General features: G+C 33.2%; 1 protein-coding gene across 1 annotated transcript; it reads right to left on the minus strand.

Moving 5' to 3' along the window:
- Positions 1–484: 484 nt before the first annotated feature.
- On the minus strand, positions 485–9704 carry LOC130816040 (G-patch and R3H domain-containing protein C30B4.02c). Its single transcript, XM_057682610.1, has 8 exons — positions 9407–9704; positions 9202–9323; positions 7612–8770; positions 7238–7329; positions 6894–6968; positions 6743–6804; positions 1733–1802; positions 485–1644 (listed from the first exon to the last, which is right to left on the minus strand). Exons 1-8 carry the CDS (start codon positions 9534–9536, stop codon positions 946–948), a joined length of 2409 nt encoding a protein of 802 aa, XP_057538593.1. The 5' UTR covers positions 9537–9704; the 3' UTR covers positions 485–945.
- Between the last annotated feature and the right edge of the window lie 8990 nt (positions 9705–18694).

The following is an 18694-nucleotide window of genomic DNA, read 5'->3' on the forward strand; positions in this document are numbered from 1 at the left end:
ATCCATTGGGAGTCTTGGGGACACTTATGTTTCACAAATGAAGAAGGATAGACAAGGTTTAGGGACTTGGAAAAGTTAAATACAATTCTTTTTGGTAAACAACTATGGAGACTACATTGCTATGATGCTATCCATCATCCCTTTTGGGTAGGGTTCTCAAAGTTAGATATATTCCATCCTCTTGAATATGGGATTCCTTTCTAGCAATGCTAGGATTCAAAAAGAATCGAGGTTGAGTTTACTGTAAAAGATGCATATATCGTAGCAATAAAAAGGAAAGTTTTGGCATCTAGTTCTACTTACCGAACTCCATTATGGATTGGGCACAACTAAAGGAATCTCAATTGACCTCACCAAACTTTAATTTTCTTGTGAAAGGCATCTGTGGAAATTCCCCCTCATTGTAGGACCCTCCGGCTCCATAGGATGGACATTCCTAATCTTCAAAACTGCCGTAGATGTCATGAAGAGGAAACAGTACATGTACATGTCAATAGAGATTATTCATGGCGTGCTGCTGTTGTCTCTCATTTACCTCGTTTTGGGAATCACTTACATATATGTTTGACAATTGCAGTTTGGCATAATACTTGTGAACAACAAGCTATTCCATAGCTACAATACAAATTACTTAAAACATCTGTAAATAACATGTTTCTGGTAAGGACACCATAAATTTTACAGTGACAGTTCAGCTATGGCTCATATGAGAGCCGAGGTCTCCAACTTACCTCTAAAAGAATAATAAGCGTAAAGTACATAAATATGCATTGCTTTTCTCCATGCTTCGAATACCATAAACCAAACAATACATTCATGAACCTAAGGTACTCCACTGTTAAACAACTCGTGCGTTGAGGTTACCCTATTATCTTCAAATACAGCAGCAAACTGGAGAGCTAAACCAATGATCATTTATACACAGGTAGCAAATTAGATCAATGATCATTTACCTTCAGCACCCAAACCTCTAGCTCGGGGCCGTCGGACAGCCACCAACGGGGCAACTATACCTTGAGAATCTCTACCCAAACCTGTTCCTTCAACAAATCCCATCTTCGCCATCATCTTTGATCCAAACCCTTTAGTATGTTTCTCAAAAGCACCGATATTTGGAGTAGAGTTCCTTGATGATGATGATGATGCACCACTTCTTTTAGGAGTCGTAGCTACTTTCACAGTTTCACTGCTGCTTTCAACAAAAGACATTCCCAATCCCAGAGATTTAGGTCGTTGAATCACCTGTATAGGCCTTGACATTCCCTTGCCATCTTTCCCCAAACCTTCACCTTCCACATACCCCATCTTAGCCATCATCTTTGACCCAAAACCTTTTGTATGAACTTCAAATGAACCAATCATTGATGAGGTATTGTCTGCAGCTTTGCTTTTCTGATTTAAATCATCACTTGCTCCAACAGGGCTGGATTCGACAGGCTCTGATTGAATTAGACCACTTGAGACAAATGACACTGGTTGATTATATGCTCCAGGCTTTTGCCCACTATTTCTCCTCTCACTCTTTCTGCTGCTTCCTTGCTGGTTCGTCAAGTTCTTGGTTAATTTTCTACGAGCAGAACTCCTGGCACTTTGAGGTGTCTCAACTACTGGGAAATCAACATCATCCTTGCACGATCCAATCAGCTGAGTCAAAAAAGAACACCTTGAGTGAAGACAAGAAAATAAAATTACGACAAACTTTACTTTATGTAGATTCCTGTGATGGACCTACCTTCTCCAGTCGTATTTCATCAATCGCAGATGGCAAATTGGTGTGTTGTGTTCGACTTAGTGTTACAAACCTAAACATGAATAACAAGTCAAAACATAGCAAGTTCATATCAGATGTACATACATAGACAAATTGCAGCACATTCAGCATGTCAATCAACCCATCTCAACCACAACCGAACAAACTTATCACATGTGTAAAGTGATTATACATTACTCCATAGACCGTATTGCATAAACACTCGAGCAAATCATGTGCATCATACTGAGCAAAAATGCTCATTTCTGTGAAAGAAAGATCGAATGACTAAACATTTTTAAAATAAGATTTAATTCAAAATTTATTAGTGAATTAAGCTTCATAGAAATATATTTTAAAAGATAAGCTTTTGTTAGCTTCAAGTGAAAATCTCTATCTAAGATAGCGTTTTTATTTGAACTAAACTCAGTGCCTAAGGAAGCAATGTTATTTAAGTGAAAATGTTGCCGCAGGCTGAGTTTTTGGCTCAAATAGACAAGACCAGTTGGGTAGGTGGCCCAAATTTTGTCCCATGGGTTTCATTTGCTACATTTGATCACTTTGTTGGGTTTATATGTAAACCAAGCACGGACAACACTGGAAGATATCTTTTACAAATATTAGCTTATTCTTATGATGTTTTGTGTTTTAATGAAGTTCCATCAAATGAAGTTATGAGCATGGGCGCATAAACGTCAACGACGAGCACATGAGGATCAACTTGCGCAGAATTAAGTCAAGCCTGCATGTAGAGAGGGATCCATATGGGTACTAGGTGGCGCGTACAGGGCTTACGAGAACTCATTACACGATACACAGAACAGGATGAGCGTTGCGCAGATGATTGCTAAACATTCTTTGATTTGCATACATAGCTTTTTCAATAACTTGCTTATGAGATCTTTTTTATGTGGATAACATTGGAATCATATCCCAAGGACAAGGGTGATGAGGGTCATTGGTGTGGTGTTGCTCCACATATTTGCTTTTAGGACATAGAGATGCATTGATAATATGGTTTATGACTGGGCATACCTCTTGCGACACAGACTTACCCCGGCCTCCATGATATTGATTGGCGAGAAAAGGGTATTGTGGACTGATTGGTTCATCGTCACGCTTACGTCAATTGTAAGACATGCAACTTGAGACAACTTTTCATGGAGAGAATTGATCAGAGACATCTACTACGACCATATCATCTACATACAACATGCTCATCTTCCTCATTTGTACTCCATGATATCTCGTCTATATCTATGTGCTATGATATTCCATCTTCAGGTACGGGCCATGACATCCAGTTGACACAGAGCTTACATACGAGTGTGCCACCTTTCAACAAGAGAGTTTGTTTACCCAAATCCCTCCATTATATGTATTTCTGATGGTGATATTGTTGCTACAAAGACAAAGACTAGGTTTATAGTTTTTTTTATTCATGTTTCATTATTACCGATTTGATGTATATTTCATAGCTATTATGTACAAGTATTGATCAAGTTAGCCATGGAGATGATATTAATCTAGGCGGAAGAGAAATACGTGTGAATATATCAATTTGTATGTAAAACGTAGATGATTGACTGTATGAATGTATAATGTAATTATATATGTATATCAAAGATTGATTGTAACCTAAGAACGATTACAATGAGATAGTTGTCAAGCAATTCGAGAAGCTTAATGTCTCCCTAAATGAGTGACAAACTCATCTCAAATCTATTAACAAGAAAAAGAATGCCCTTCTCTTACCTTTCCCCTCTATTTATACTATTTCTCCCTACATTTTATTTCTACAACTAATTATTACGTATTATTTATTATTTAATTTCTATATTACCCCTCACAGCCATTCATGACATATTGATCCCAAAAAATCCAACTTGTTCTCAAGTTGGGTAGAATGTAAATCGGGTCAAGATGATGGTTGACCACATCAATTTGGTAGAAGGTTTGAGCAAGGAAAAATTGAAAATGCAGGCTCGCAAAAGAAATGGATGACTTGAATATTTGTCTCTAAAAGTTTGAAGGCTAAAGAACTAGAGTAATTTGAAATGAATGAATTGGGCCTTAGAATAGCAATTGGAATGTTAGCATTAGACTTTGGACTGATGATGTCAATAATGATGTGGACTGGACAAGTGGTTTATTTACTTTTTAACCTCAACACTAATGTTGGGTGGCTTAAACCCATTTTCATTTGATAGCCCAACTTCATCATCTTCCCTATTCACCAGTGTTGTTAGTTGCTACCTTTTGTACATTGCCACTAACCTTCAATTGTCCATTCTTCCGGCAAGAGTTCCCAGGCCACCACTAGATCCATAGCTCACGGAATCGCCGACTCTCCCTCTTTCTAAGCTTCTCTGTAGCCTTTTCGAACATCTCCTCGACACTTTCTCCAAAGATTCATTATTATCACCTCCACCAAAGAGTGCCTGCATCACCAAACAACCACTAGGCGTATTCCTCTTCAAAATTTTCCTTCGTCGCGCTCTTCTTCTTTGGTGTCTTTTTTTTCTTTTACCAAAACCTTAACGGCCCGTTTGGTACATGGTATTAGAGGGCGGTAATGGTAATAAAATTAAGTAATGAAAAATTTGGTTGTTTGGATGCCTTCAATGGTAATGGATGGTAATAAAATAAGGTAATAAAATTACCAAAAATGACCATTTTTATTACCAACAACCTGGTATTAGGCGGTAATGGTAATGAAGTATTACTGTGGTAATAAAATAAGGTAATGTTGTTTCGAGCTGAAGAAAAAAAATAATGAAGAAAAAAAGGTAATGTATATAATTATCTAAAAAAATATTATTATTAAAAAAAGAATCATTAGATAGAATAATTTAGATACAATAATGCTTTTAGATACAAATATACAATAATGAAACTAAGAGTCATTACCATTTTTTATTACTAACAACCAAATGCAACCAATGGAATATTATCTTCCATAACCATTCTTTAGTCATGCACACCAAACAAAAGAATCTTCATTACCAATTCTCATATCCATTCCTTCATTACTATTGCCATTGCAACATTTCATTCCCATTACTTCATTACCATCAACCAAACGGGCCGTAAGTACTCATCTTAATCTGATTTTTCAATTAGAAAACGACTGAGATTGAACACCGACTCTCTTTCATCATTGGCAATTATTTCCAAAAAATATCGTTGGAAACAAGGTTTCTTGTTTGAAATTTATTTTACTCCTTTGAAATTTTTTGAAGTAGTGCTAATATCCTCAAAAGCTTTTTAGGTTAAAAGGAGTTCATACTCATCTTTATCCAAGACATCCTCACTCATAGCATTAGCCCCTACTTATCTAAGTTATGCTAGATTCTTTGAACATTTCAGAAATAGCGTCATTTTCTTCAATTTCCGCTAAAGCTTCTATTTCGTCACACTCGTCTTCCTCAATCTCGTTCGATTTATCAACCTCTACATTTTTTTGGCAAGATTTTCTTTTTCTCTCTTCTGTTTTTCTAATAAAATTCTCCCAAAGAGCATCTCATTTTTCCTTCTCCAAAATCTTGTTTCTAATCTTTTCAAGATTAGCACAAGACTGTCTGGACATTTCTTGCATCTCAAAAAAATGATTTTCAGTTTTTTGCCAATTCTTCCAATTAACTCTTCCATCTTATTCAAGATTTTGTTTATGGCAGTTTCGCAGCATTTTTGTACTCTAGAAGGATTCCAACCACGAAATTTTCACTGTTGTTAAACTCAAGAACACCATCAAAATCCAGATTCTAAATTTCTGGACCTCCGACGTGTTTTCGATCACAAAGAATCGAATGTCTCTGATACCAATTGTCATGGATTGTGTTAGCCATGGCGATGATATTAATCTAGGTAGAAGAGAAATATGCGTGAATTTTATCAATTTGTATGTAAAATGTAGATGACTGATTATATGAATGTATAATGTAATTGTATACGTATATCGAAGATTGATTGTAACCTATGAATGATTACAGTGAGATCATAGTCAAGTAATTCAAGAAGCTTGAGGTCTTCCCAAATGAGTCATAAACTCATCTCAAATTTATTACCAAAAAAAGAATGCCCTTCTCTTACCTGTCCCCTCTATTTATGCTATTTCTCCCAACATTTTATTCCCCCAACTAACTAATTACTAAGTAGTATTTTATTATTTAATTCCTATATTACCCCTCACAGCCATTCATGACAGAATATTAACGTAAAAACCAAGATCCACTTATATATTTTAATCGTTTTGTAAACTATTTTTTATGCGGTAAAATTTTATGATCAATTTATATTGCATGGAATTAAGTGACAGAATATATAAATCTCAATTTAATAAGATATGTTGAAATGTTGGTCAAGATAGAGACCTTTTGCCCAATTGTTTCATTTGGGTGTTCTAGAGAAAAAAACAAAAATAAAAAATAAAACAATTTAAGAATGTTGCCTAGGCCAACAATTTTCACAAAAGCAAAAATCATTGCCTAGTGAAATGATTTTCACAAAGGTAAAAAGGTTGCCAAGGGCAATAAGTTTCATAAACTAATGATTGTTTCCTAGGGCATCGCTTTTGCTTGGATCACATACCCAATTGGAATTACTATTCGGGCCTAAACCATGGGACAACGTTATTAAGCAAAACCTGACAAATTATTTTAAAATTAATTTGATTGAAATTTATTTATCTATAAGTTTTGGATATAATCTTATATGAAATTTTTTTCCAAATGACTAGTCTTATAAGAGTTCTAGTTTCTTAACCAAGAAAGTGAAAACACGTCTTTACACAACTACAATAAAGTTTAGGACATAAATAGATGCCAAAACCTGTGACTTTATGGATGTCTTACTGATTTAATTGCTAGGACCATAAACTGATAACTACATAATCATAAGCAGAAAATGCACCTTCATAGACCAAAAACTTGACATTCACCTAATGCCAAAAAAGTGATACAACATTTAAAAATAAATAAATCAGGATATAACCTTTTCTTGCCAGAACCTTGGCAGTCACTCCTTAAACGATAAATTGCAGCTAGACGTTGTACCTATAAGTACCCAAAAAGATCAAATTAATGCCAACGAAGACATTTGAGAAGGTAGGTGGTCAACACCTAAGTAATGCAGTTTAAGTTACCTGAGAACAATCCCGTGTATGCATGGGAGGGAATGATAGAATGCCAATATTCTTCAAAACCATCTGCTTCAGCTTCTACAGAGCAAACACATTAACGATTAAAATTAATTCTTACTCATTATATGTTATAGAATAGAATCATCGATTATCAATGTCCTATTCACATGCAATTGTTAAGTAAAGTTATATAAAAGCAACATTTGGGCCAATCTTCTCCTTTAATGGGTGACAAAAGGCACTACAGTCAATTAACAGGAATAATGTAATCTAGTATTCTACCAACATGTGCCGCCAAAACATGATGCAAGATCATCAAACTAATACAAAAAGGAAACTCTAATTACCGAATTTATTTCCACAAGATCAACACCACGACGTAGCAATCTCTCCCTGCGCTTTAGGGCAATCATTTCTTTTCTGTGTTTTTTCTTTTCACCTGGTAAATTAGCAAGCACCTTAGTGAGACGATCTTAAGTAGCTAGACCTTAGATAAATTATACTGTTCATGGTCAAGATCATAGCAAATAGAAAATAGTTCAAACAAATTCTTGAGAACAAATTACATGTAATAGTGACAGAAGGGTGTATTACCTAAACAGCCAACATGGTTGAAACATATGAAAAAATACCATCACTTATATGACCCTAGGAAAAAGATCAGTGCCACCAGAAAGGCACTAAGTGCAGTCTTAAATCACAATGATAGGGAAACCAGTACCTGAAAACCTCCCGTATTTTTTATTTTTGCTACCTCCAGAAGGCCATGATTGAGGAAATTGAGCTGCATGCTTCTTTTTAGCAGAAAGTTGTCTTGGATCCTTAACAAGCATTAAATCATCCAAAGTTGAAGACCAAGCACCTTCAGCAGACTTTAATTTGCTAGACTTGGGTGAAGGCTTCTTTTTTGACTTCTGTTTTTGCATTCCATACTCTTTGGACGCTTCTTCAAGAGCAACACCACCCAATTTCTTCAAAGTCTCTCCGTATTCATCAGTGCTAGAATCATTATCACTATCATCTCCTTCCTCTTGACCATCAATATGCTGTAAAGCCAACCAATTGGATTTTAAAATTTCATTTACCCCTCCACATCCATCCAAGTAATCCTCCATTACATCTTCATCAATATCAGATTCAAATTCCGAGCTATCTTCAGAGTTATCGCTCTCAAATGATTCAGAAGAGCTCCCCTCTTCAAAACAATCTTCCGCTTCTTCCCCCTCCTCCTCGTCAGATAAATCTTGGGTGTACAATCTCACACCTCCAATTGACACAAATGCAGAATTCTTTTTACGAGATGAAGTCTTCACTGGAAATTTATGAAGCAAACATGAACTATCCTCATCCCCATCTCCATCTCCACCTTCATCTTCATCTTCATCTTCATCTTCATCTTCATCTTCATCTTCGTCTTCGTCCACAATGTTATCTTCTTCATTCATAGAACCCTCACCATCCTCCACCTCCTCTTCCATGCCATGAGTCGAGGATTTATCAAACAGCTCTAATGGCTCTTGCACAATTGTTGATGACAATAACCCTCCATTATCAGAAACTTTTAACTGCTCAGAAAACCCCAATCCTCTATGCAACTGTTCTTCCTCATCAACCAATATACCTGATGACAATTCTGTAACACCAAGAGTTTCCTCTGGTTCATCAGAGAACCCCAATTCACCATGAGAACTCTCTCCCAATACAAAACCAGAACTATATTCATAATAATATTCCACCTTAGAAGGCTCCATCGACGGTATTGGGTCTTCAAAAGAAACAATCTTGCTATCTTTTGAACCTAACAAGATTACTGGCTGCAACGCTACTGAACTACCCTCACCATTCTTTTCTCCTTTTGGAGGTTCGGACTGCACAACATCCTATAATAACAAATATACTAATTTAGTTGCCAAAATTTTAAAAAGCTAGATTAATAAGAACAATTGATGCCTGATTTTGTCAAAAATTCCCAACTAAATAGAAAATATATTCAATGCTCTTATATATAGCCATCGCCCATCAAGAGTACATATATTATAGACCCAAAGTATAATAGACATATTATGCAAACTTCATAAACATTAAAATACGATTTTCATAATCTTAGCTTAAATTATGTACTACAATTATACAATGAAGGTTGTGTTTGAGAAAAAGTAATTCATTTTAAATATTAGATATCAATTTTAGAATCACAAATGAAAGACTTGATGAAAATCATAGCAGAAGATTTCAATTAACAATAACCAATAAGCACCCTACAATAAAAGAAGAATACCATAAGAATTAACATTTGGGATAATGATCAAACCTTGAAATCAATAGAAGGGTAGTCATAACGAAAATAATTAGCAGAAGATTTTTTAACACCAGTGTTGAAATTAGAATTGGACCCAGTTGCAGAATTCCCACATTTCAAATTCCCCGTTTTACCTGCATTTCAACATTCAATAGTAAGCAAATAAAACAAACAGAAGAAACTCACTAAATCTTTTGAGAGAAAAAATAATACAAACCTCGACGAGAAGAAGATGAAGATGGGGAATCAAAGTCAGACAAGATTCCACAATCAATAAAGAGGGATTGTGGTTGCCTCTGGCCTCGAGGCCTCGATTTATTTGTTGGTTTCCTTTTTCCACCGCCCATTTGAAGGTTGCACCGATGATTGAAGTGACTCAGTGAGTCTCTGTCGAGATTCCGAGGTGATTAAATTGGGGTTGAATGTTGATGAGAAGGTAATTATGGAATTACTTGGGAATAAGAGCTACGTATCTTACCTTCGAGGGTAAAGGCTAAAGCCCAAATGGAATATCGGAAATTTGGAATATGGAAATTGGAATATCCATATTATACTTCCTCCGTTCCATAATACCCGTTTTATACTCTTTGATCTATTTCGGTTTAACAATGATCTATTTTGCTTTAATCATCATCTGGTATGGTTTATTTACTCTTGGTTCTTATTTGAGGTTTATTTTGTTTTTGATTCTCTTTTTTTTTTATTATCTGTTTTTTTTTTGTTCCGAATATCATGAAATTTTTGTACAGCTTACTTAGATCTGTTTTAAATTATGATAATCTTGCATGTTTGTTTTTTATGTTGATTATTTTTATTTCGAGTTCATCTGTTTTTTTTCTTTGATCATATTTTGATTATGATTATGTTATTTATTTTGATTATCTTTTTGATTTGTTTTTAATCCGAAAATCATGATCTGGTTTTAGTACTTTATCAAATCTGTTTTCATTTATGATATTCTAGCATGTTGTTTTTATGTTGATATTTTTGTAATTTTGATCTGCTCTGTTTTTGTTTTATTTCATGTTTTGATTACGATTTTTATTATGTTATTTGTTTTATCAGATTACAATTTTGATCTGTTTTTGTTTTATCAGACTACTATTTTGATTATGTTATTTATTATGATTATGTTTTTGATTTGTTTTAAATTCTGAAAATCAAGATCTGATTTAGTACTTGACCAGATCTGTTTTCATTAATGATACTCTTGCATGTTGTTTTTATGTTGATTTTTTTTAACTTCGATCTGCTTTGTTTTTGTTTTATTTCATGTTTATATGATTATGATTTTGATTATGTTATTTTTTTGATTATGTTTTTGAGTTGTTTTTAATCCAAAAATCATGATCTGGTTTTAGTCCTTTACCAGATCAGTTTTCATTTATGATAATTTTGTATGTTGTTTTCATTTATGATAATCTTGCATGTTGTTTTTTTGTTCATTTATCTCATCTTTTTGTTGATCTGATTATGATTTTGATTTATCTTATGTATTTTGATCATCTCTTTTATTTGTTTTTAATCTGAAAATTATGATTTGATTTTAGTACTTTACCTGATCTGTTTTCTTTTTTGATAATCCTGCTTGTTCTTTGTATGTTGATGATTATTTTGATTTTGATCTGCTCATTTGTAGTCTTACTTCATGTTTATTTTGATCTGATTATGATTATGATTTTCTTTTTTAATTAACTGTTTGTTTGGTTTTTTATCCAAAAATTAACATATGATTTTAGCCCTTTATCTGTTCTGTTTTAATTAATGATAATCTTGCATGTTGTTTTTATGTTGATCAGTTTTTATTAGGTCTATTTGAATAATGATCAGTTTTTTTTTTTTTTTTGATAATCTTGAAATTCTGATTATTAATTAGTTACTAATATTGATCAGTTTATTGAGTTTCACTTGTTTTGCTATAGTTTTTCCTATGTCTGTTAATCACATTCTGATTTTTATTATGTGAACTAATATTGATCAAATTTTTCCAATCCTTTTGAAAAAAAATTTATTATCTTAAACTAATGTACATGGTTGAGTTTTGATAAGTTTTTTTTATTATGTCTATTAATATTGATAAGATTTTTATTATGTGTATTTCCTTTGTTCTGTTTTTGTTGCTACATAAGAATACGTTGCATCGTTGCCTTTGGAAATGGAAACAAAGGAAAAATCGTTCGACTCATTAACTGATGTCCAAAGAGAATGTATGAAATATGATAATACCTTTGGTTCATGGTATGATCATTATTATTTGAATTGTTGGGAATTAAATTCTATTGATGATCCTAATCAAGAACCCCCACCTTGGTACTACGGATTACCAGATGAAGAGGATTATGCATTACTTGACAAGGTGGAACCTAAGCCAAAGCGGCCACGCAAGACGACAATCCGTGGTCTTAACTCATGAGCATTCTAACTTTTATTTAATTATTTTTGATTATGTTTATGCTTATCGAAAATGTTGTCTTGTTGTCTATGCTATGTAGTGTGTCCCATACTAATGTGCTTTTTCAATGATGATTGTTATTTGCTTGATGAAATGTGTACATTGTAGTGTGTTTCATTGCCACCTTAGATTACTTGACACGAGCAGGAGATATTAACATATTTATAACCTGCCATCTGATGTTGTTTCATCGCCACACCAATTGCTTGGTATGAGGCTGAAACTTAATAAAGTTACTGATTTTGCAATGGTTAATGTGTTTTGTCTCATTGTCGTTTCAAGCACTAAGAAGAGGCTGAAATACCTACATTTGCACAATTTCAAATGATGTTAATCGTTAAATCTGAGAGTTAAACAAACGTACACAAGTGAAACTTGGAATGATGAATGATGTTTAACTTGCTTAGTTTTTTTTGTGTGAAATAACTACCTCAATGACTAAATGGAGAGGTGTGCATAAGTGCATAGTTACAAAATGTTGTCATAAATATTCTTTCCTTTACAAAATGTTGATCCATGTCTACATAACACTGTAATGATTTACAAAATGTCTACTTAATTAAAGTTAGACAACCCTTGTGTTCCAAAAATGTAAGGGTTTTAATCAATGTCTACATATTGATAATTAATTTCAATCATCTTGCGGAAGATCATTGAGATTAATTATACCATGAGATAAAAATTGACGTGCTGCATCTATAAGTTCTTGCAGAATTTCTAATTGTCTAGGCAACATACCCAACCTATCCAGTCTTTGTTTTCCAATGTGTGGATTCTTGCAGTTATTACCGCCTTTAGCTTTCAACACCTCTAACATGCATAGCTGATATTATATCCACGTGTAGTTCAAAAGCTTTGGTTCAAAAGTGTCGTACGCATCATTGACCGCCTTGATCAAGTCATTGAGGTCTTTGGGAAATGACTTGAATTGAATTGATTGTAGAGCACTAAACAAACCCAAGTCTAAGATGTTCATATTTGGACTAGATGCCGGTTGACAAACTAGTCTAATGTTAAATCCATCTTTCTTAGCTTCTTCATTGAATGCTTGATCATTTGTTAAAATATGTGGCTTGGCGTTATCTTGTTGAATCCAAATATCTTTCACCCCATTTGCTGGCCATTTTGATTTTTTTGTTGGTAGGACTTCATTGATTAGTTTGTCTCGAAGAACATCGCGTGTAACTTTTGTTATTACTCTTAACTGTGCTGTACCTGCTGGTCTTTTTTTTCTGACCTCCTCGTTGCATAATAAGTCTCTGTAAACGGAAAAATTCCTATTTTTCCATCCCACAACACTTCACCAGTAGAACTAATTTGAGGTCTTGCAACAACTGCTATAAACATTACTTTGCCTATGAAAATTTTATTTTGCACACACCTATATGGTTCCTCCTCTTCCCAAGGGAATAAATAGTACCTCTGTGTTTCCCTACTCATGTAGAACCATTTTTCATCTATGTGTACGACATTATACATAAGACTGAATTTTGGTATGTTATCTATAGTAGGTGGTATTATTTGGGATAGAATAAAGTTGATTCTTCTTATTTTGTGGTCATGAGAAAGTTTTTGTTTAATTGAATTTGTATGTGCTCTAATATTACCGGATTTCATCATTCTATAAACTTGTGAATGACCAATGCCTAATGCACTTGCCATTGCTCTAATTGTGGTCCTCTTTTCAATCGGAACAACATTAAGCAAACTCATGTCAAAGACTCTTGCTTTCCTACCAACTCTTCCCCTTTTTCTACTATTAACATCAATTATAATGCCATTTTGCATTGATATTTTGGCTGATCCTCACAGCCTTGCTACTATCCACCTAGATGTGTTATGTTGCAATGCAATTGTATTTATTGTACCCCGTGGCAAACGTCTATCTGGTTTTTTAGACAAACAAGTTAACTGTTTTATAATTAACTTTCTGGTCTGAACTGGCAGTTCCCTCTTATGACCTACTGGTTGTTGTCTTAATGTTTGTTGTTGGTTCGGTTCAGTTTCTGTTTCCTCCTGTGTTAATGTTTGACTATGGCGAATGGGATCCTCTAAAGTCAAACTGACATCTATGTTTCCATAATTTTCACTTGTGTACTCCCCATAACTGTCAAATTCAGAATCTATATTAAGGTTTTCAAAGAAATAAATACCTCAATATCAGGATTAATGAATTCCACTTCATGAACTTAAACCTCAACCATTTGCTTTTTTTGATTGCTTGTGCTTTATATTGTTTTCCCACTACCTTCCCAACCCCCCCCCCCCCCCCCCCCCCCCCCCCCCCCCCCCCTAAAGTTTTGGCTTGTTGGTTTTGTAGAATTAATGAAAGAAATAAGATTAGATCCAAATTCTTATGGACAATTTAAAAGGAAAGGACAGCAAAAGAAGGCAATGAATTGAAGAAGTGTTGAAATTTTATACACAATTTGATCTATTTATAGACAGTTTCAATTGTGCTGAAAATTTAATGTTGACTTTTGTATAAAAATTTGTACTTTTGGTGAAAATTTGTAATATTAGAGGGAATATCTAATATTTGGGTAGGAAAATCTTGTTTTGGGGAAAATGAATCTAAAATCAGGTTTTGTAATCTAAAATTATGTTTTTAACCTAACAACCTATTTTTCCTTATTCTTTTTCAATTAACAATAATAAAATACTATACTCTATAATGTAAACAATCAGCTACATTGTAGGTCAATCACTTTTCTTAATATGTGTGTCCATGTACTTTGTAGCAAAAAATACAGAACAGAGAAAGTATGTTATTAATTTTATTTCCAACTCTCACGTCATTCATCTTGCTCACAAAGGTAATCGCTAGAAAAATTAAGAAAAAATGGTAGAATTTTATTACGTGTTATGTGCACAGTAAGGACTTTATTTTTTGAGATGGCATCATTTTGACTATGTAATTATTATATAAACTTGATATTGTAAGCTAAAATTGTATGGTTTATAATGTTTTGTAATAGGTAATTATTTAACCATGTAAAAGATTTTTTAAAAATTCTAATATTAGTTTGTTGTGATCATCGAATCACAGGTCGGATTCAGTCCAGACTACTTGAAACAGCCCAAATCGGCGTAAACAATATAATGATATTGTCTACAAAGCACAGCGGAAGACTTATAGAAGTCTGGGCTGAATCCGACCTGTGGCTCGATAGCCACAGCAACAAATATCATAGTATTTAAAAACTTTATAAAACTGTAATACAATTACTTACAACCCAGTTATAAACTAAGTTAATACATTATAAAATATCTATTTTTTTATTTTAAAAGACATGATTTGTCAAAATATCATTATAAGTTAACCTTCCGGAAACGATGTCCTCGCTATTGCAACACATGACACATAAATGAGCAGCACATCCATCCGCATTAAAAATGGCAACCTGAAAGTGGATCTACCCCCTGTAAGAGATAGACCCTATAAAAAAACTGTCAACAATTGCATTGTTGAGTAATCCAACAAACTACTACATTTGTATACAAGTCATTAACAAACATTTCCAAATCAAATTCCCTGTTCACTTGGTAATCATTTATAAACATTATTTTATCCAAATCAAAACTCTTTTAAAAGATCGTTTGGTATCGACATAAATACGGCTATGAACCTTTAGTTCATAACGAATCAAAACACGACTATAACTTTACAAGTTAATAGCGTAAATCAAAATGCGGCTATTACTTTACAAGTCATTAGCGAAACAATACGGCAAATGACAAATCTGATATCCTTTGCAAAACAAACAAAACTTTATGTACCAAACGTATTTATTCAAAACTCATATTAAATCAATAATTTAACAGCACTTAAAACGTGGGAATATATGGACCGTCAGGAAGTAGGCTTGATCTAAATCCTGAGAACATGGGTGATCGTCATCACCGAAAATACGGTTCTTGCAAGAACGAAACGGGATCGGGGGCTCGAGACCGATCCGAATAACCATTACCTATTATCAAGCTATAGGATTTCATAATAACCCAGATATAAATATCCGTTGCCAATTCCCAAAAACGGACATTTTTCAATGTCGAACATTTCAATATAAAACAAAACAATAATTCAATTGATTTTCTTAGAAATCAACAATCATACCTCATTTTCATAATACAATACTTCAAGACTCGTATTTTATAAGTTAGTAATATACAAAACATGCTTTTGTATTCTCTTTAAATAAATACAATATTTAAAAGCTCATATATAAAAACATATGAACATTCAAAACATAATTTAATCAAGGACGAGGAGCAAAGTCAAACAAAGTCAAAATCCACAGTTTCGAACACCAAAAATTATACGATTTTGCTCAAATATCAATAGTAGTAATACCACACCTTATAAAATATAACTTGAACTTTGAAATACTTGAATTAAATTTAAAAGATAGGATAGTAGTTTGCTTGTAGATTACCTTTCTACGCCATGAATAACAATCAATAATTAAAATACCAATCAATTCATCATCAACCATCAACATGTAATAACTTGAGTTACTATCAATGGAGTTTACCCAATTTTAAATCCCAAATACCCAACTTATATCATATCCACCTAATACCAACTAATCAAATACCCAATCGAACTTATGTTCCCAAATTTGATACTAAAACCAATACCCATACTAATCAAATAAGAACTCATAACTCAACAATATCAATCAATAAAACTCAATCGGATGATAAATAATAACCCTAAACACTTGGAGTACTCAATTTGAACCCCAACTTTAATTATGAACAAGTAAATCCAAAATGCTATTTTCAGATTTTCAGGACATCCTGTTAGTATTTTGGGCATAACTCTCTCATACGAACTCATTTTGGGGTGATTCAAGTGCCCACGCGACCGAGACTCGAAGCTCTACAAATGATATGCAGAAAACAGAACCCAGAAATGGATAGAAGAGGCTCTAAATCAGCCAAGAACAGTGAGGACATAATCTTATTTTTTAAGAACTCTAAATGAACTTTGCTCTTAAAGTTTGAAGATGAATCAAAACTCCAAATTGCAACCACTAATCAAATACTACCACATGAATTAGAACACAATGAGAGCCCAAATGAATACAACATCAACAATTGAATTAATTACTCAATTTATTTCATAGCTTCTAGTTCCACTTTATAAATCTCATATTAGTACCATTTCAGGACATATCATTACTAAAACAGACATAACTCTCTCATACGAACTCATTTTGAGACGATTCCACGCGACCACGACTCGGAGCTCTACAAATTCTAAGAAGACACCAGAACCTAGAAACAACCACAACTGACCCGAAAATGGCCAAAATAGAATACTCAGTTTTTGAGCTGAAATTTCAATATCCAAATACTAAATTGTATACTAGAAACCAAATAACCGAAATAACCAATTCTAATCAACACTAAAAACAACTCAATTACTAATTGAATCCATATAATCATCTTAAATTCAAGTTGATACCTAAATTTGAATCAAAGACCCAAATTGAATCCACAAATACCAAACTACTTTAAAACATTCAATTAATACTTAAATAGAATAGTTTGTGGATTACCTCAATCACCATTGAAGGACCTTTCAACTTTCAATCTTGAACTTCAATTCACTAATTTTTCCCAAATTAGAAACCCGAACTTGATTCTTCAATAAACCAAAAACAAAGAGGTGAGGAAGTGGTGACTGAAGTGGCGGCCAAGGTGGTGCAGCAGCTCCGTGGACGGTGGAGGGAGGACAAGAACCGGCTGCTACTGAACCGTGAGGGAGAGGAAATGAGGCAGTGTTGAGAGTTTGAAGGAATAAAAGATGAGGATGAAGAAAGAAATGGGGAAGGGGGTGTGTCGGTTTATTTGTGGTAAAATGGGTTTTTATTTTTAGCTTTGACCCATAAAATTCTAATAAAGCCGTCTCATCGTAAGACAGTCTTATATAGGACATGTTGTAAGGATATAATAGACGAATTATGAAATAAGTAATTGGTAGTATGAATAAGGATTGCATTTAGGAATTTATTTTTCAATACTTTATTTAAATTCATTTTTATAAAGATAAGATTGTAATCAATTAATAAAATATAATCAAAATACACTTTTATTGATGTATTCTTTATACGAATTTTATACATTAAATAAAATATACCTCTTTCTTGAAAATGTTAACAAATGAAATACTTGAGTCAATATTATCAAAATAATAATATTATTACTCGAACTAACTTACTTAATAACCCCAATCAGCTTAATAAACTTATAATTAAGCTTTATTAAATGTAGTCTATTTCATTCTCCCCAACTTAAAATAATTTTGTCCCCGAAATTATACATACACTTCTGATCATCCTTAGTCATAACGTATAACTCAAATTTCGTGAAATGAGAATCAAATAAACTTTAGTTACTCCCCAGCTTTGATTCAAGACATACTATATCCATAAATTTTCAATCACATAAGATGAATTACATATTGGTAACACAACTAACCTCAATTGAATCACTTCAAACCTTTAAATTTGAAACTTCAACCTATTACTTTACATGATCGTTCACATGTACTTTAAATCAACCACCTTACTTCAAAATCTTTTATACCTTTAAGTACATATTTTGTCATTCCAACCTTTTTATATCCTTAGTTTGATATATTGAATCATCAACTTACTTGCTGTTTCCCAATTACAATTAAATTTCTAATTAAAAACTCTTATAACTCCCGAGATACTTTGAAATGAATACCTTAAGTCATTTATTGAATCTCATATTCATTAAAGATATTCACAATCATTTCTCTATCAACTTTTAACAAATCAAAACTCGACCATTGTCAACTTACTTCAAATTATAACATTTATAACCCTACTCTTCATTTAACGCTTAAAACTTCAAATTCCATAAGAAATTCATCCGAAATAACTTCAATAACCTTTAGATATTCAAATTCGTATTTTTTTTAACCTTTAATAACCAAACATTTCCTCACTTACCAAGTCAAACCTCTCATAATTTAAGTATTCTTTATACTTCAAATTGATCCCTTTTTTCTTAATT

Source organism: Amaranthus tricolor, chromosome 6 (assembly GCF_026212465.1).
Source record: "Amaranthus tricolor cultivar Red isolate AtriRed21 chromosome 6, ASM2621246v1, whole genome shotgun sequence".
NCBI lineage: Eukaryota > Viridiplantae > Streptophyta > Magnoliopsida > Caryophyllales > Amaranthaceae > Amaranthus > Amaranthus tricolor.

Coding starts and splice junctions, on each gene's coding strand:
- LOC130816040 (XM_057682610.1), bottom strand. CDS start 9,536: ATGGGCGGTGGAAAAAGGAAACCAACAAATAAATCGAGGCCTCGAGGC. Junction 7,330..7,611: donor AAAATACGGGAGGTTTTCAG/GTACTGGTTTCC, acceptor CTAATTTACCAG/GTGAAAAGAAAAAACACAGA. Junction 1,803..6,742: donor CAAGGTTCTGGCAAGAAAAG/GTTATATCCTGA, acceptor ATTCATGTTTAG/GTTTGTAACACTAAGTCGAA.